The sequence below is a fragment of the Stenella coeruleoalba genome (assembly GCF_951394435.1).
Source record: "Stenella coeruleoalba genome assembly, chromosome: 3".
Lineage (NCBI taxonomy): Eukaryota > Metazoa > Chordata > Mammalia > Artiodactyla > Delphinidae > Stenella > Stenella coeruleoalba.
Window position 1 is genome coordinate 161,223,399 of NC_137148.1, and position 19,883 is coordinate 161,243,281.

At 52.1% G+C, this 19,883-nt stretch overlaps 1 protein-coding gene across 1 annotated transcript in view; it reads right to left on the reverse strand.

The window, feature by feature from the left end:
* Positions 1 to 1,162: 1,162 nt before the first annotated feature.
* Positions 1,163 to 19,883, reverse strand: part of MED26 (mediator complex subunit 26) — a 39,345-nt gene continuing 20,624 nt past the window's right edge. Inside the window, exons 2-3 of the mRNA XM_079918068.1 lie at positions 4,555 to 4,629; positions 1,163 to 3,894 (exon numbers count right to left, since the gene is read on the reverse strand). Coding sequence (XP_079774194.1) covers positions 2,242 to 3,894; positions 4,555 to 4,629 — 1,728 coding nt within the window. The 3' untranslated portion in view covers positions 1,163 to 2,241. The remainder of the gene's footprint in view (positions 3,895 to 4,554; positions 4,630 to 19,883) is intronic.

A 19,883-nucleotide genomic window follows, 5' to 3' on the forward strand; every position in this document is an offset into this window, starting at 1 on the left:
CTGAGAGGACAGGCTCATGGGATGCCAACCTGCACCCTAATAGTTTCCAGCTGTGCCTGTGACCCTTTGTCACAAGAATAATGTCACCCTCAGGATACCCACATGTCAGCTGGCCATATTACAAAGTGAGAAAACAGGCACAGTGGACTTAGGAAACTAGTTACTCCACAGCACAAATGGTCCTGCTGACATGCTTTCCTTTTTTCCACCCTAAAGTCTGATGATTTAATTTAGTCCTCACAACTCTGGGGTAGCACTTGCAGCTCCCAAATGGGGACAGGTGCACAGCAGTAAAGTGATTAGCCCAGATCCATACAGATGGTAGACGGCAGGGGCAGAGTTCAACCTCACACTGCCCTTAAAGTTACTTCACCTACTTTTTCTAGGAGTGGGTGTGTCCTGCACCACGGCTATGTCAGAATTCCCCACTGGCTCTGAAACTGTGGTTCTGGGTTGACTGAATGTTCCTGGACCCCATGGTTTGCCCTGTGGGGTTGCCCCTCTAAAGGGGTAGCTGCTTCCTTACCTGTGAAATTAAGTAGATATGGACAAGACCTATTCCAGAGTGAAAAAAACTAGAAAGCCGAAGCATACAGTTTCAGAGACAAGGGGGACGAATTAAAGATTATCAAGGAAGTCAAGGAAGAAAAGTTATTTTTTAAAAAGTCAGCCCCAGCCAGACAGTAAGACAGCCCCAGGCCTGCATGGGGAGCTGGCAGCCTGGGGCTAGCTAGGGCCAAGGGCTAGGCTGCCAAACACAGCTTGGAGCCATGCCATTTAAGAACTACAAATATTTTAGGGGGTTAAGACAAGGTCAGTGAGACCTGGGTTGTGGAGCCGGCTTGGGAGGGCTTCTTTCTGGGGAAGATGAAGTCTGGATGGAGACAGATGTGGCCCCTTGTTCTGTCACCCAAAGCTAGCAGGTGACTCTAGAGATGGGAGAGGCATCTTGGCCCTGAGTGAATGAAAGGCAAGGTGAGGTCAGTCTCCATGCAGAAGGCTAATAGGCTGACTTTGTGACTTTGCCCTGCCCACCTCCCCATGGTCTGGCTAGCTGTGGGGCCTGAACCGTGGATATGGGGTCCAGGTCTTGGCTAATCCAGAATCCAGAAAGGGCTGATATGGCTGTAAAGGACCAAATTAAAAACAGTTCTCAGACTGGTTTGTGCAAATGTTTTTTTTTTTTATTTCCACATTTATATCACAAGGTGTCCATTTACTGGACCAAATAGCAAAGTTGCTCCCTTCTGCGTCCTGAGAACACAGAAGTCTAGGTACTGTACATTCACTAAGGCTCCTTGTTTTTGCAAATCGCATTTATGACAAATAACCATAAGGCAAACGAATCTAAAGGAATGGTTATGAGTGTTTCCAGCGTACAGACAGGTCTCTTCTCACCCAACAGTACAGCTTACACACCAGTAGCACCCACGGTTACTTTTGTGTTTTCTGGGGAGGAGACTCTAGAAAGGTGAACTTTTCTAGATATGTGCAGGAAGGGGAAAATGAAGAGGGAGGAACAAGGAACGTTATTCGTTTGATGGTCAGATGGAAGAGGGGGTAAAATAAACTCCAGAAAACTTAAATTTTTGCAGCATTTCTTTAAAAATTGGGTTGTAACTGAAACCAGATACAAATGTGTGGACGCCCAGGGAGCATGGGTCAAACTGGCTGGCAAGCTGGCCTGCCTGATGCCAGCAGCTCGCTACAGCTGAGAAGCTTCTGGCACCATGATGGAAAAGCTGGCCAGGTGGGGTGCAAACAGAGGCCACAGCGTTGCCCACTGCCTCAAACACTCAGGGCCATGTTAAAAAACAGAAAATGCAGAGATGAGATGCGTGCTTCTGTTGCTGTGTTAAAGGTAACCTCTTCCACAGGTTTTCTGTGCCTGCCTGCAACTGAGGTCCCAGCTCACCGGGGGCTGGGAAGCGTCCACACCTCTTCCGGGGTGGGGGGCTAACGCTTTTTATAGCTAGTTTGCTATAGAGTTCTGAACTCACTTTGCTGGCCTTCCTTCCACGCGGTCCTTCCTTTGCAATTTTGTTAGTAAACTGGTAGCAGCATTTCACAAAAGAAGGAGAATTTTGAGGGAAGAGCACAGAGAGACCTAGAGACTCTCGTTCCCTCTCCCTCCCACCCCAGGCCGGACCTCCCCCCACCCTCCGGATTCCCAACCACTGGAGGCGCCGGGCTCTATGGCTGACTGCAAGGTGGGAATGCACTTAGAGCCCGACAGGCCAGTCAGTCCAAGCAGACATAAGGCAGAATGTTCAACCGCCCGTCGTCGCCGTGCGGGTCGAGCGATATGCACTGCGTCCAGTCATACCAGTTACCCTGTGTGTCATGACACCCGTTCACCCCCGGCCACTGATGGGCCTGGATCCTGTCCAGATCGTCCTGCGTGACCTCACGGCTTAGCCCTGGGAGGTCCGTGGGTGGGCTGTGAGGCACCAGCACGTGCCGCTTCCGGGCCCCGCGCCGAGTGCTCTCCTCCTGCTTCAGGTACTCGGACATGAAGTGGTGAGCGCCCGGGGTCTGTGCACCCGACGACGAGAGCAGGCTGCTCTGCTGGCTCAGGTAGGACTGGATGATCTCGTTGCGCGACAGCTCCTTCCAGTTCGTCTGTTCAAAAGGGCTCTGGAGGCTGGCCTTGGCCTCGGGCTTGTCCAGCTCTGTCCTCGGCTGCTCCGTGTGCACAGGGCTGTCGGCCCGCACTGGCTCTTTCTGGGTCAGAGGTTTGATCTGTCTCGTCATGGGGTCAAAGGTGAGCTTCCGCTCTTTTAACCGGACAGGCTTGACACCTGCCTCGGCCACCTGCCCGTCCAAGTTAACCGTGTAGTCACGAGGCCGGTACCTCTTCTTCTTTTTGCTGTCCGAGCCACCAGAGGAGGCAGCATCGCTGTCTGCCTTGGAGGAGTCCGGGGAGAAGCCTGCCCGGGGCAGGAGGGGCTCGGCCGGTGGCAGCCCTGCCTTGCAGCCCGACCCCGCGAGCCGCTGGTGGCCCTCAGGCTGCTCCAGCCAGCGCACCGGGCTCTCTGCGCTGGGCAGCAGCTCGAGCCGCCGCACGGGCGGCGTGGACGGCTGGGCCAGCGGAAGCGGTGACGGCACCTGTGTGGCATCGAGTGACTGGGGCCGAGGCGAGGGACTGGGCATGGAGCCCTTGTATGTGTACGGGCTCCGCTGCCGGGCAAAGGAGCCCTCGTGCCGTGAGTTCCGGGGACTGAAAGAGCAGCGAGGCGGCCCCTTGGGGTGGGGGGGACCTGGAGTCTCGTCCACCCTGTCCAGCTGCTGCAGCACCACAGCCTTCGTCTGCAAGCAGGGCCTGGGGGGCTTGCCCAGACCCGGGGAGCTGGTGTGTGGCCTCACGGCATTGACGGGGATCTTGCCACTGTGCTTGTCATTCTCGCTGTGCTCCAGGCGGCTGCCCTCGGGGCCCACGTGCCCGCTGCTGTCCAGGGGGCCGGGGAAGCTCTCAGGGCTCCCACTGATCCCATTGGTGGGAAGGGGGGACGAGTTGGCTACCAGGGAGTCGTGGCTCACTTTGGAGACCCTGGGAGGTGGCCCAGGGTGACCGAGGTCGCGCTGGTCCCCCCGGCGCTTGCGGCTGCCCAGCCTGTCCAGCCGCTGCCCGGGCAGCCTCTGGATGTCATTGCGGTTCTTCAGGTCATGGATGCTCTTGGGCGGGCCGCCCGCCCCTGCCTCTGGCCGGCAGTTATGGGCGCCCCCGTTGGCCGAGCCGGGGGCACCCGCCAGCCCCCGCAGTGCAGCCTCATTCTGGTGCACGGGCTCGATGAGCTTCTGCCAGCTCCGCAGCAGCTTCTTGGCCCGCTTGGCGAGCTCCTCGTTCTTCGTCTTCTTGCGGACGTCGTTGATGAGCTTCCCAAGTCGGGTTTCCTACAGCCAGAGAGAGACGATGACACACTTTTAGGACAGGGACACCCCATGAAAAGGGAGCTGAGACAGAAATGGGGGGAAGAGCCCCATGTCTCTGAAATGACCCCACTGGCCCCTAAACCACTGGCCTCCCAGACACAAAACCTACGAGGATTTTGGGTCCCTTGTGACATTTAAATTCTCAACTCCCAAGTCCTCAGACCTTATGGTCCCAGAGACGGCAGTCTCAGAAGCATCATCTCACAGGCTCCCAACTCCTGGAGGCTGTGGACGGACCATTTAAGGCTACTGCAAAGCATCCTGGGGGAGCACGTTGTGGCAAAGGCAACAGCAAACAGAGGGCCCTGAGCCAGCGTCACTCACTGGAACCTCTGCTGGGCATGCACCCCAGGGTGTGCAGGGCCTCCTGCAGAGAAAGGGGCCCCAGACTAAAGCCACCCATTTCCTGCAGTGCCTGTGGGAAGATGGTACTCTTGGAGCATGTGCTGTGGGCTGGCACAGTGCAGGCCAGGAGGGCATGCCCCCTTCACTCCTCTTAAGGACCCACTGGGCCAGTGAGCAAAGTCTCTGAGGCTCGAAGAAGCCAGGAAAGACCTGGGTTGGGGCAGCCCAGGCCCGGCCCTCACTGCCCTCCCTAGTGTTCAGGCCAGAAATGCTCACCTCCAGTGCCTCTTTGGTAATGGGGTATTTCTCCAGGCTGGAGATGACTTCCTGCACCGCCACCATGTTCCGGATCTGCAAAACAAGAGCTACTGGTCAGACCCCAGGCACTTCTCCCCATGCCAGCCTGCTCTAGAATGCTCCCTTTCCCGAGAGCCAGTGGAGCCAGCATCACCAAAGCCCCCACCTCGTGCAGCCTCCTACCTGCTCCCAGGGGCCAGCATGGCACCCAGTGCACACCCTCCAGTCTGCCTCCTCTAGTGCATGGTGACCAGTTTACCATGAGCCTGTCTATGGACACGCCCACCTGTCCAAGTGGCTGTCACACAACTGAGATTCACTGTTTATGAAACAAGATTCCCCTTCATATGGGAGATGCACTCAAATCTGCCATCTGATGGGAGGTTGAAAGATGTATCAAATAAAGTGCACCAAGTTGAAAAGAGCCATACATAATAATCTAATCAATTTAGTTAAATTAATGAGATCTCCAGAGTTCATCTAAAGACACCACAAGGAGAGCAAAAGTCAAAGTGGGAGAAGACCAATGCCACAGGGCCCCGAGGTTCCATCTGGAGCATACAGAGAACTTGGGCCGGGAGACACGAATAGGAACTGGACAAAACAGGAGATCGTGCAGCAGTGCTCAACTCTCTTAGTCATCAGCAGATGCAGACCGAACCCACCAGTGACTGCTACACTGCATACACACCTGACAGGTGGAAATGGGGTCTGACAATACCAGGTAGTTCTGGGGTGCAGCCAACTCTGGGGAGCGATGGGGCTGTGTCTAGTCAAATCAAACACGTGCATATCTCATGACCAAGCAATTCTATCCCTCACACGATACTTGCTACGAGCCAGGCCCTGTTCTGCCAAGGCCTGTTTCCACATAGCACTACCTTGTTGAATTATCACAACCTCAAGGGGAAGGTACTATTATTACCATCACACTTAATGAATGGGGATGGCACAGAAAGGTGTGGGTCATGTGGTCATATGTTATAACGACACCAATGTCTTCCAGGAGTTGAAGGAACAGACTGAGAAATTCAAGAGCACTAGAAATGAGCACACTGCAGCTTCAGTGCATTAACAAGGTGAAGTTCAAACCACGAAGGATGAAAAGTCACAGAAAATACATATTGTTGATTCCAATTACACCAAGCATCACAGCACACTCAAAAATTAACTCAAAATGAATCCCAGACCTAAATGTGAAAGCAAAAACTCTAAGGCTTCTAGAATAAACAGGAGAATACCTTTTCAACCTTGGGGTAGACAAAGATTTCTTAGGAGCCCCAAAGCACTAATATCCAAGAAAAATACAGACTGGGCAGTGAGGAGGCCAGTCCCACAGGGACGAGGCCACCCTCTCCCTGTCCCCAGCCCTGGGATTCTGGCCCTGACAGGGTCCTGGGCTTGCCACATGGCCTGTCTCCACTCCAGTGACCTCACCCTGGTATATTTAGAGCCCTGGGTCCCCACAAACTTATGAACCAGCAATCCCCGCAGAGCGAGCCCAGCGGCACAGAGTGTCCTTGTCCTTGGGCAGACACTGTCCTGCTGCCAGACAGGAGGGGGGAGGCAGAACACCTGAGCAACCCTAGGGGCTGGCAGCAAGCTGGCACTGTAGACCTCACACAGCTGGAGACCCTCCTGGAAGCTGCACAGGGGCGGGGATGCGGTAAGGCTTGCGGGCCCCACTGTCACAGCTGAGCAGCTCCTGCACTCGGGCGGGTGTGCAAGAGAGGCTTTCAGCTTTGAAGAGGCTCTCGGCCCCGTGGAAAGTGCTACGTCCTCTGCCTTCTTCTTTCTGCCCCTGCTGCGTTGAAGTTCAGGACCCCTGGGGGCTCATCCCTCTGGCTCCGCTCTGGCCCCCACTCTGGCCATGATGGCAAGGGCACTGAGCACTGTGTGGGGAGCATCACCTGGCATTCTGGAGGCAGTCAGGCCCTTGGGACCAGGAAGTGGACCAAGCCCTGCCCTCACCACACCAAACAGGCAGGAGTCCTGGGGTCTATGCAGTGCCAGGTTGGGCCTCCGGCCTCAGACACAGCAGACAGTGACACCCCGGCAGCCTGTGGCCCTTGCCTCCCACCCTCGATGAGAGGACCCTGTGCATAGCAGGGACGCCAAGGCTCAGATATAGATAGCCAAGGGGAGGCTCCCATCCAGGCTCCAGGCCTATAAAAAGTCCAGCACAGGACCCGTGGGGCAGGGAGATGGGTGTCAGGTACCAGGCAGGCCAGGGGTACCTGTGGTGAGGGCAGCATCTGAGCAGGGCCTCCCAGGGTGGACAGGAGAAGCCCCAACACCTCAGGAGATGGTGAAATGGCACCAAAGCCCTGGAGAGGGGAGAGGGGTCCAGAGCAAAGACAGTGGCATAAGTCAGGAGGCCAGGAGGACGAACAGACCCAGGGGAAGTAAGCTGGCTACACAACCTGCCTTCCATTAACTTCAGCCACTGTGGGAGCTAAACTGCTCCCACTACCCCAACAGGCCACCCTGTTGCTAGGTCCTTCCTGGCACCCATCTGTCTGAAAATACACTCACTCACGATCACAGCAGAGACCATGCCATTACTGTGTGGGGAGGAAGCCTCTGAGCTACTCCCAGGCACTGCTCTCAAAGAGGGCTTTGGGGCAGGTCTACAGGTCATAGTGCTCAAGGGTCACTCACACCCTCCTGCTGTCAGGAATAGCCTGGCACATCTGTGGCCCTTCTGTCCTTTGGATATCTCCCTTGGGATTCATTCCCAGGGAATGAAGTCAAACCAAAACTAATAAACAAAAAAACCACCTCTCAAAACTATATGCCAAACAGCTTTCCCCAAAAGGGCAGAATTCACACATGAGGGACATCTGAACACCTGCAGCCTCATCTTCTCATTAGGGCTCCTTCAACAGATACAGATTAATGTGAATTTCCTCAATAATTAGTGAAGCCAAATGTCACCTCCTTTCTACTAATGCTGACTTCCCATGTGAACTGCTCACTGTCCCAGCCCACTTACTTTCATTATTTGACTGGCCTCTTTATTGCAAGTAAATACCGTCCCAGGGTGGTGATGTCTGCCCCTGTGCACACAAGTGCCTAAATGTGCTCAGGGCTGGCGCTGCAGAGGGAGGTGTCAGGAGCGGGGAGGGCTACTCTGGAAGGGCAGGGCGCAGGTGAGGTGAGCCAGGCAGCGGGGGAGCACTCAGAGCAGAGCAAAGGCAGGGCAGGAAGTCAGTGGGCAGCCCAGGGTGTGGCCCAGGTGAACACAGTCAGCTGGGGACCACTGGTGGAACTGACTCTGTCACTACTGCGCCGAGTGCTTGCGGGTCCTAGACTGGAGATTCATGAGGGACAATCAGGTATCCACGGTCAGAAAGGAAAGCGAACGAACAACCATCCCAGGCAGAAAGGAGGTGAAGCAGCCAGTGTCTCCACATGGAACACACGGACACCCCCTAAACTGGCCGCCTCCAGGCCGGCTCAGGGAGAGGAGAGAAAGAACCCTCCTCAAACTGTCCTCACTCACACCTCAGGGACGCCCAGGGGCACACGCTGGGAGGCGGGGAGGGAACGCTCCTCACCACTGACCCAGTTCCCAGGGTTCTTATGCAGACCTCCCACCACGTGAGAACCAAGGGCAGGCGGGGAAGCAGCAAGGCCGACCTAGTGAGCCCCTCATCACTTGCTAAGTCACTACTCCAGCCAGCCTAACCCACGACATTTGCTGCTCAACTCACGGGAGGAAGGAAGGGGCGCTGGACACGCACAGGTGACAGGACCAAGGCAGGACAGCAGCCCTCAGAAGCAGCCTGGGTAAAAGTGTGGACTACACAGTGCAGGATGCCACCACTCCCACATCACACGTCTGAAAACTGTTCTGTGAACTGGTTCAGTGGTCTGAACCTGGATCCACGTGCAGAGGTGGGGATGGCTCAGGGGGGACAGACCCACCACTGACCAGCCTCCTCCTCGTGGTAATTCAGGGGATAGGCCCAGGCCCTGAGTAATTACCACCCTATGGGGGATTTCCAGCCCTGATGTGAAACAAGGAACTGAGACTTCTTTGGAGTCCGCAAGGCCCCTTGCTCACTGCTCCCTTTTCTCCAGGCATCAAGGGCTCCTGCTCCACCCGAAATCCCCAATCTCTCACTAATTAAGCTGGACCTGTGCAGCCCTGGTGGCAAAGAGGAAACCCTGTACTCCCCAAGTCCAAGCACTGGTGAGACTCAAGGGCAGTAAGCCAGGGCAGGCCCACCCAGCCTGACTCTTCACAGGACCACTACTTGTTGGGTTCCTCCAGGGGCCAAGGTCTCTAGCTTTTCTCCCTTGAAACTCTACTTTACAGATAAGAAAAAACTGAGGGTCCAGGAAGGTAAAAGAGGTCCAGTGCTCACCACGCAGCTAGAAGGCAGTGGAGTGTGGCTTTATGCTAGCCTGGCACAGGGTCTGCCCAACACACACGGCCCAGCTGGTGCTTTACTAGGTAGGGTGAGGGAGGGCACCCAGACACCACCAGGCTGGTGATGCTGGCATCCCACCCACATACTCTCCCCGACTTGCCACAGCAGGGAAATGCACAGGTTACAAGAGTTCCACACAGGGCTGGCTTCATGCCCAGCAGCACCTATGGATGGCCAGGCTGCCTCTGTCTACCCCCAGGGTGCACTGGAGCCAGAGAGGTCCCCACGCCCACCCACAACATCAGGGGCTTGAGCCCACCCTCAACGCTTGCCCTAAGCTGCAGGACACTTGGTAAATGACAATGGCACTGGAGCCTCTCCCTGCCAGGCCCTGGAAGGAAATGGCACACACCGAGAATGGACTCACCCCGCCTGTCTAGCCAGGCCCTGACCACACTGTGGCCCTGCATCTATGCAGCACAGCCCACACCAACTCCTTCAGTGGGCTCAAAGCCCGCCGGGTCAGCAGCAAAAACTAGTTTGCTTTAAAACCAACCATGTGTAAGTCACTTTTTTTTCTTTTTCTTTTTAAAGCAGAATAGTCTAGACTAGAATTTACAAAACCCACTTAGCTCGAAAGGCTTTGGAAGTGTTCATCAGCAAGCAAGCTGTCCTTCCAAACCAAAACACGACACAGATGGCACCCAGAAGCAAGCAAACCTCGAGCCTTTCAATGTGCTGAGCATTGTAAGGCCATCCTTGGCTGAGTCACTGTGCCCTGCAAGCCACACAGTGGGCGTCAGTCGTGTCCACGTGGATGAAAGAGGCTTTGCCAGGCGAGTGCGTATCTGTGATTTGGTTCCGGTCTCACTCTTTTCAGCCACAGCAAGTCTTCCCGCTTCTGATGAACTCCACATGTTCCCAAGGTGGGTGCTATTCTGTGACTCTAACTGCTTCTACTGCAAGTCAGTGCAAGAGGCGGTGCCTGCATCTCCCAGAGAGCCTGGCGGTGACCAGCCCGTGTCCCACCCCATCTCCCTGAGCGAGGAAAAGAAGTCAATGTGCCTTGATTCTACCTCTCAGGTCGGAAGGTGCAGCCTCCTGGCCCTGTTCTGCCTTGCCTGGTACCACAGCCAGGCAGGAGCCAGGGGAACCTCCCTCAGGCAGGTGTCATGCCAGCGCCCTGCCTGGCAAAGCTGCCTTCCTCTGCCAGGACCCCATGGGAATCTCGCACTCACAAGGGTGAAGTTTCTCTCATTCACGGCTTCTGAGAGGAAGAACGACACTGGGGCAGGGGCTGTGTCTCAGCCGCAGCCACCAAGCTCACCACTTGCAAAAGCACAAAAGCACTTCCTCATCGGTGGGGCCCATCTGCTCCCCAGGAGCATCCACAGCTGGAGGATGGCCACTGCCTGCGTGGCCCTGACTGTTGTACACTCACAGCCCGCAGAGCGCCCATGGCCAGAGCAGCCGATTGCAGCTGCAACTTGGCCCAGAGGCAGCACGCAGAGCACTGCTTGCACCTAATGAGCAGCCCAGGAAGAGGAAGCCCAGGGCCTAGGACAGCAGCCATGAGCGGCTACCATCCGTGGGACCTCTCCGAGAGGCTTGCAGAGGTGAGAAAGGGCCCTCTCCACAGTGCTGGTCCTCTCTCTCAACTGTCCCAGCAGCTCTTCCCAACAAAACTACAAACTTAAATGCTCTTGAACTCTGAATCAGGTCAACATACAATTCTTGTTGTAATTCAGCCCTTTCTGAGAGCACAAGAGCTCTCAACATGTCATCTGGGAGCTGGTTCATTCCTACACTGATACAACTGGATAGTCAGAAAGCCAAGCAGAGCGTTTTCTATCTGCACCCATGCTCGCAGAAGGGTCCAGGTGGCAGTGCATCTGATGACAGCACGCCGGGTGAGGTTTCCTCCCTCTCAGCCGTGCTCTCGTGGGAACAGCCAGTAAGAATACTAGCTGCGCAAGACGAAACACCCGACGCCCAGGGGAGGGGCACACACAGTGCTCGGCCCACACACACGTAGAATACAGGCGATCCAAAACTAGAACAAACCAGCTTTTTAGGAAGTGATGGGGCCAACCTCCAAGAGAATGCTAAGTGAAACAGCGAGGTGACAGCAGTGCACTCTTGTGCTGCCGGTGAAAAACGCCTGGTGCTGTGGCTGGGCAGAGAAGCAGCCGGGGCTGGGCAGAGAAGCAGCCGGGCCAGACCTGGCTTCCAATGCTGGTCCAACTAATAAGACTTAAAGCAAGACCAGCCACCAACCTGAGCCCAGCTCTCCCTCTGGCAGCCGGAAAGCCTGGGCGGAATGTTGGGAAAACCACAGACTGTGTTTGTAGATCCTCAGTGGCACACTGACCACCATCCTGGGAGACTGTGCCCACAGTGGTCAGGCCAGGAGAGGGTCCTGTGCACTGTCCGCCAGGCCGCTCTGGGGTTTCTAAGATCCCTTCAGGCAGCACAGTGCCTAGTGTGGCGCCAAAAGTCTGCCAGTCTGCTCCTGGGCTGCTATAGGATCCTGAGAACAGGGGATATCCTAGAATTTCCCTCAACAAGTCACCAAATGCAGGCCTGGAGGATGCAGGAAGGGCTGGTTATGGCCCAGTCCTGAGGCATATGTAGAAATGGCCAGTGGCAAGGACAGAAGTAACAGGTGAGGCACCACAACTGAGGCTCAGCTGAGCGGCCAGGAGCACCAAAGTGGCGATATCAAGCAGGCTCCTTTAGGACATGAGAAGGACTATGGAGAAGAGAACCAAGGACATACCCCTTCTCAGAGGGCCTCAAGCCCAGAACTAGTCCCAGAACCTGAGGCTGCCAAGCCTAGATGGGTAAAAGTGACCACACCCACAACCGATGACCAGGACTCCCGTGGTAAGCAGTAAGAGTGTGCTACAGACACGTGACTGACTCGCAGGGTCTGGTGGCCCTCTCTTTCCTGGGCACTCCACACGGGGTCACCAATGTCTGTTCTGAGCTGGGTGGATGTGAAAAGAGTAACAGGAACTGCCAGAGCCTGGGTGGGGGCCACACTGGTTAAGTCATTTGGTGAGTCACAGGGTTAAGTACGGAGGAGCCCATGTCACCTTCCACAGAACAGGAATCTGTGAGATCCGCAAACTCACCAGGCCCTAAAGGTAATTGAGGGAGGGTATGCCTGTCCTACATGACACAGCAACCATCAGGCAGGACATGGTCTAATGGGCTGCGTGAACTCCATATCACATGCTCCAGGGCAAAAAGCACCAGAGAAGACTGTACACAGGAGTTGAGCAGAGAGCTCTGAGCCCACCCACCTATTCCCTCAGCCACTAAGTGGGAAGATGACAGAAGCTTCCTACAGGCTCCTGGGAGGGGGACAAGAGATACACACATGAACACCCAGGACAGGGCCTGGCTGGCACACAGTAAGCGCTCAAGAAAGGGGGTCACCACAGAGCCTGTCATGGGACTTGAGAGGGATCAGGTTCAAGGCCACCTCTTTCCCCCACCTGCTGCCCTGGGCTCTGTGTGGAGCTAGAAGAACAGCAGTGGGCATGGGGACTTTCTCAGTGGGCATTCCTGCAACAGGGGCCACCGTGGAGAAGACCAAGGACATCGTCACATGGAACAGGAAGGTAAGTCTGTGCACTGTATCAAACATCATGTAAGGATGAACACTCATACCCCAGGACCCAGCAATTCCACTCTGGGGTAGGGACCAACAGAAATGTGAGCATGCATGTGCTGAGAATGGTCAGAGCAGCCATATTCAGAACAGCCCCATCTGAAAACCACCCACGTGGCCACCAACAGTATAATGGATGACTAAATCATGGTCTAGCCATTCAACGTCGAATGAACACATTACTGCTACTCACAACATCAAAGATAAATCTCAAAACAGGCTGAGTGAAAAAGCCAGATACAAAAGAATACATTCTGTACTGGATTGGAAGCTCAAAAGCAGGCAAGACTTGTCCATGGTGACGGAAGTCAGGGAAGTTGGGGGTGCAGAGACACTAGGAGAGGGAACAAGAATGGCTTCTGGGGAGAAGCTCTATTCCATGACCTGGGTAGGGGTTTCTAGGGTATGTTCACTTCATAAACGTTCACTGAGATGTAATACTTACAACTTGTGTACTTTTCTGGATATATGCTACACTTTAATGAAAAATTGGTCTTAGAGGCCATCCCATCCTAGAAACAGATGCCAGCGCTACTGGGGTTGAAAAGGAGGGAGAGGTGTTGGCGAGCCAGCCCCTCACCCCCCACTCGGCAGCAGAGACCCTCTCAAGGTCTGAGAACTACCGCACCAGGAGCCCAGGCTACCTCTGAGATACCCAGTGTGTGCGACGCTTCACAGCTCACAGAGAAAGGTGTCCACACGCTCCTATCCTGGGCAGAGGCCAGTCTGAGGAAAACAAGGGCGCTCTTTAGGTTCCATGGAAGGAGCACCGAGCAGGTCAGAGTCCCCAGGAAGGAGCAAGCTCTAAAGTTACTGGAGAGAGGCAGGCAGGCAGGCAGCAACCACTGCCTGGGCATTACTAGCCAGCATCCTGGGTGGGTGGGCAGGCGGGCCTCTGTCTCCTACCACACAGTGGTTCTCTCCTGAGACCACAGACTTCCAAAGTAGGTGTTATGCCACTTCCACAATGAGGAAGCCAGGGTGCCCATTACACACCTGGCCACAGTTTCATTACTAACCTAACCTGCTAATCCTGTGCAGTTAGCCCATACCTGCCTCCACACAACAGGCCATCAGCAAGTCGTATTGGTGACAAGGGCAGAAACAGCTGGCTCAAGGGAGAACAGTGGAACAATTTGGATGAGGAAAATTCTGCATGCCTACACCAGGAATGAAGATAGCAAAGAAAGACTAGATATTAAAGTGGGGGAGGCAGATAACATTCAAAACTCAACTTTATCTGCCATATTAAGAGGCCAAAAATGAAAAGCCTTATGATCATTTCAATAGATGTAGAAAAAACATTTGACAAAATTAAACATCCATTCCTGATGAAAACTCTCAGTTGGCTAGGAGTGGAAGAGAACTTCCTCAGCTTGATAATACCCACGGCTAACATCATACATGATGGTGAAGGGCTGAATGTTTTCCCCCAGAAACAGGTACAAAACAAGGACATGTGCTCACCACTTCCATTCAGTCTCATCAGGAGATTCCAGCTAGTGCAATAAGGCAAGGAAAAGAGATAAAGAAAGGGAGGGAGGGAGGGAGGGAGGAAGAAAAACCATCCAGTTTGGAAAGGGGGAAGTAAAACTGTCTTTATTCACAAATAACAGAACAGTCTATACAGAAAATCTTATAGAATCTACAAAATAAGAATAAGTGAGTTTAGCAAGGTGGCAGGATATAAGTTCAATATAAAATTCCACTGTATTTCTATATGCAAGCAACAAACATTCAGAAACTGAAAATTTAAAAACCAATTCCATTTACAATAGCAATTAAAACTATGAAGAAAATAGATAGCTAGTGGGAAGCAGCTGCATAGCACAGGGAGACCAGCTCAGTGCTTTGTGTCTACCTAGAGGGGTGGAACAGGGAGGATGGGAGGGAGGCTCAAGAGGGAGGAGATATGGGGATATATGTATATGTATGGCTGATTCACTTTGTTATACAGCAGAAACTAACACACCATTGTAAAGCAATTATACTCCAATAAAGATGTTAAAAAGAAACAACTATGAAGAACTTACAGATAAATTTGACAAAAGATGTAAGACCTCAACACTGAAAAGTACCAAACATGGCTGAGGGACACTACGAGAGGCCTCAATTAATGGAAAGATATACCAAGTTAATAGCATGGAAGAGTCAATATTGTTAAGATGTCAGTTCTCCCCCAAACTGATCTATAGATTCAATGCAATCCCAATCGGAATTCCAGCAGGGTCTTTGGGAGAGATTGACAAGTTGATTCTAAAATGTATATGGAAACGCAAAGGTCCTAGAATAGCTAACAAACTTTGAAAAAAAGAAAATCAGAAGCCCCCATTATCTGATTTTTAAGACATTATATAGTCAAGACAGTGTGGTATTAGAGCAAAAACAAACAAACAGATCAATGGAACAGAGTAGAGTCCATTTAACAGGTCCACACATACATGGGCAGCTGATTCTTAACAATAGTGGTAAGGCAATTCAGAAGTGAACGAATAATCTTTCAACAAATAGTGCTGGAATAACTGGATAGCCATAGGCAAAAAACAACAACACTGAAACAAAACATCAAATCCTTGACCTCTATCTCATAAGACATACGAAAATTAACACAAAATGGATCATAAACCTAAATATAAGAGTTAAAACTACATAATATACAGAAGAAAACACAGGAGGAAAATCTTAGTGACCTTGGGTTTAAAAGGCAAAGACTTTAGTAATATGAAACAAAAAGTACAAACTATAGAGAAAACAAACTGGATTTCACCAAAATTGAAAATCTTTGCCCTTCAAAAGATGACACTGTTATGAAAATGAAAAGGCAAGCCACCACTGGGAGAAAATATACATGAATCATATATCTAAGAAAGGACTTGTCTCTAGAATATATAAAAATCTCTTTCAATTCAATAATTAGGCAAAGAACCCAAGGGGGAAAAAAATGCTCAGCACTATTAGCCATCAGGGAAATTCAAATTTAAAACACCATGAGATACCACTACATACCTATTAAAATAGCTAAAATTAAAAAAGATTGACCACATGGAGTGCTCATCAAAATGTGGGACAACTGAAACTCTCATACACTGCTGGTGGGGTGGGAGTATAACATGGTATAATCACCTTGGAAGACATTTTGACAGATTATTAAGCAACCCAAAAGTCCATCAACACAAGAATGGATAAACAAATTGTAGTATATCCATAAAATTAAATGTTAGCAACAGAAAAGAATGAACTATTCATATATATACAACATGCATGAATCTCAAAATAAATATTAATGAAAGAAGAGCCCAGACACCACCCTGCCAAAAAAGTACATACTGCATGATTTCACAAAATTCTAGAAAAGGCAAATTAATCTACAGTGACAGTAAATCAGCAGTTGCCTGGGGATGGGGGTGGGCTGAAGGGAAGATTACAATGGGACAAGAAAAAACTTTTGGAAATATCTATTACCATGACTGTGATGATGGCTTCTCAGGTGTATTTACAGATCAAAATATATCTAATTGTACACTTTAAGTGTGCACAGTTTATTGTATGTCAATTATACCTCAGAGTTGTAAAGCAACTATGGAGGCAGATGACAGATGCAACAGGTCCTAGAAAAAGGAGGAGGGGTGGGAGGCAAAGAGAAGGAACACTTCTTTGTTGGAGGTTAGGCATCAGATGCCCCTCCTGGGCTCAGCCCTCCCTGGGGAGGAAGGTCAGACAGAAAGTTCCTTCCCCCCTCATGAAGATGAAATGAAGAAGCCTGTCATGCCTGGGCCTCCCAGGGGTATCATAAGGACTGCATGACAAAGGCACGTGTGTATAACGCACTCCTAAAAGCAGCAGGCATCAATCCATATATATGTTTTTTTCCTGGACATTCTGCTTGCCCCTGCAACACCTGTGCATCAACAGACTGCACATCCTAACTGTGGGCTGGGAAAAGGTGACTCCTGGCTTTCCTTCAGAAAACGCACTATGGCTGGAGCTGGGTGACAGTGTCTTATAGGTTGTGAAATGAAAGGCTCACTAGCCGCCGAGGACTGAACTTCAGGACATGTGCCCTCCTCAGCCTGCCTGTGGGGTTTTGTCATACTTCAACTGGAAACCCAGGAGAGGGAGCCAACTTCCCATGCTCACATGGGAAAGGCCAGTGGCCACAAATATCTACAGAAAGTCTTAGGCAAACAGCAGTCTGTTCTCCCCTCAAACAGTTGGTGTGAGCGATAACCTGTCTCCATCCTCCTGACATGAAAACAGCCTCAAAGCATCTGACAGCTTTTTTCCCCCCTCACTCTTCATGGTTTTCTGCAATGTATTAAGCTTCTGTGACTGAAAGTGTCTGAAATCCTGACTTCCCTCAAGACAACTGAGCTAGACCCTTACTACTCTCAAGTGTGAGTGAATGGATGAATGAATGAATGAAGGACGGATAGATAAATGAAGCCCCATCTTACTGTCCTTGGTTGCTGGGCACCATGTTTACTCCAATATTATAAACATCTCAGGGGTCTCCCTCTGCAGCAAGTCAGGATGTGCAGTCACCAAGTAAGTATCTCGAGAGCAAACAGGCCTTGTCCAGTTTCCAGCTGTCATCTGTACTGGCCACCCCACAAGGCTCATGGGAACAGGGAGGTGACTCTCAGTGCTCCTCACACAACCCCCATGGAAGACAAGGCCAAGGGTACCATGGTTGGGTGGCCGGCAGAGGGAAAGCTGAGGCAAGGGCAGGAGAAGGCTGTGACCAGGGTGGCACAGGCTCTGATACTGCTCCAGGCAAACACGTTTGCTCAGCAGGGCCCAATGGTTTTGGAGAGAGTCTCCCATTTTCAACACAGTTGTCCTAGACGTCACCACAACCACAAATACTTTCTCCAAATTACCTTCTTGGCCACCCTGAAATGATTCCGATGGGTTACATAAAGCAGGAGCAAGGAAAGCCAGGTTGAGAATTTTGTGGAGGCAACATTAAAGCAATGGGGGGAACCAAACATCACAATCCACCATGGTAATTCAGTGACAGCATGATCCACAAGCAGCAGCACTGCATGGCATGGCGGATGAGTGGAAGTTTGCTGGTAGAAGGTGATGGAGGACCACCACGGCTCCCGAGGTCACTTGCTACCAAAAGCCAAACCAGCCGCTTCCTCCCAACCTTCCTTGCTGGGCACCCTGGGAAAGCATGACACCCAACAGCAGCCCCCGCTGGGCTGGCGTGGACCCCCATCGGCACTGCTTGCCTCACCCCAAACCACCTGCATCCCACAGGGCAAGGGGTGGCAAAATGGATCCTGAGGACAAGAGCCTGCCCCATGGCTAAATGTCACAGGACAGCCCTGCAGCGAGACACGAGGTCCCGGTCATCAAAAGTCCAAGGCAAGGCGGGACCCCAGCTGGGTTCCAGGAGAAGCACCATAGCAGCTTTCCCTTGCTTTAAACATACCAGGCAGAGAATACTGAGGAGCACTGGGAACACAGAGGATTTCCATTTTTACTGTATTTCCTTCGGTGTATCATTTTCTAACATTACTTTCTCACTATTTTAAACCTATTTTTTGAAACTTTTTTAAAGGTCTGTTTTTGCCCCTTTTCATAATCACCATACAGGTAGATACCAAACACGACTGACCATGGCAACTAGGTGAGGAAACAGAGCACAAGTTTTTACTAAAACCTACATTAACATTAAAAAGGAAATTAAAAAGGAGCTCTACCTCACCCCTACCTGTCACTGCACCAAAACTGCTCTGCCCAGGCAACTTTTCACCAAAGCCAAGGACCCGTCAGCCCTGCCTCGTCTCATCTCTCGGACCCTGAGCAAATCCTGACATCCCTCCACACGCTCACCTTCTTCCTCTTGGAGCTCTTCAAGGCACAACCCGAGACCCTTTCCTTCTCTCACTCCACTTCTCCACTGCCTGAGCAGTCCCACCCCCAGGCAGCTCCACATCTGCATCTGGGGCCCAGGTGCCACCTCTGGACCCACCTGGCGGCACTTCTGCATCTCAAAGGCACTGAGGGTGTCTAGGTACCACTGGCTGACTCCATCCCTCCCCACCCTCAGAGGTGGGGCAGGACCCTCGGAGCAGGCAAGCCCCCTTTTCCCTCACCTCCAAATAAACACATTCACACTAGCCCAGTTAGGCATGTCTTCTTTGGACCCTGATTTCAACCCCGAAATGGTGGACCTGAGCCCACCTCCTGGCCAACTTGTGACGGGCACTTTGTCTGAGTGTGCCCACATCCGGTCCCGTAACTTTTTATGCAGACTGACCATGTCTGACCTAACACAGTGCTGACCGGGCTCACGGATGGGGACCTGAGGCTTCATGGTGCCCAAGTTCTTCACCCTAAATATCTCGAGTTCTCCTCCGCCCACTTTGGTCTTCCTTTTCTCTGAGAGTATCTTCTAGGCCACTACCTTTGTCACTCTTGAAACACAACAGCCCCAGGAGGCAGATGACAACATCATGGCTCAGGTCCGACCCCAGAGGCCAAGCTCTGCAGGACTGTCTCCCCTGAGCCCCTCAAGTCCCCCGAGCCCCCACCAGCCTAAGCCATGGTCACGTTTCTCTGGCTGACCTTCCTGCTCTTGTCCAGAGCCTGCAACAATTAGGTAGTTGAAATTGCATCACAGATACTGTTTTTTTTTTCGTTGAACACTTCTTCCTGTTGTTACATAATCTTCATAATGATCTTGTTTAACAGCCAAACATCCCATTAATGCATCATTTCCTTGACCTTCTCCAACTGCTGGGCATCCCATTTCCTTCCGGGTTCCCCTACTGCAACCAATCTTGCAATGTTCACCTTCACACGTACGACTTCCTTCTCTCATTTTTCCCTCAGAAATAAATTCTCAGGTGTTAAACTCTGTCTTAAGGGTCCAAATACTTTTATGGCAACTGGTTCTGCCTCAGCTATTTTTCACTCCCACCTTACACTATGCAATGACCCCATCACGAAGGGGAGGAAGAAAGCAGGGTTGAATCTGATGTACCCTGCACAGGGTCCCCAAGAGGCGGGCCCACCTGTCTGGCAAACTGCCCTCAAATGTCGGAGCTGTTATCCTGCCCTTGTCATCTATCCCTTGACTCCACCAGCAGGGAAGGGAGAGAGAACCCAGTGCACACAACTCTCCAGGACCGGCACTGAGACCACTCTGCTCACAACTGCTGACCGCTTCCTTGCACAGAAATGGGAGAGAACTGGGCCCCCTGCCTGCTGGCTCTAACTCAGAGGCTGTTGGGAAG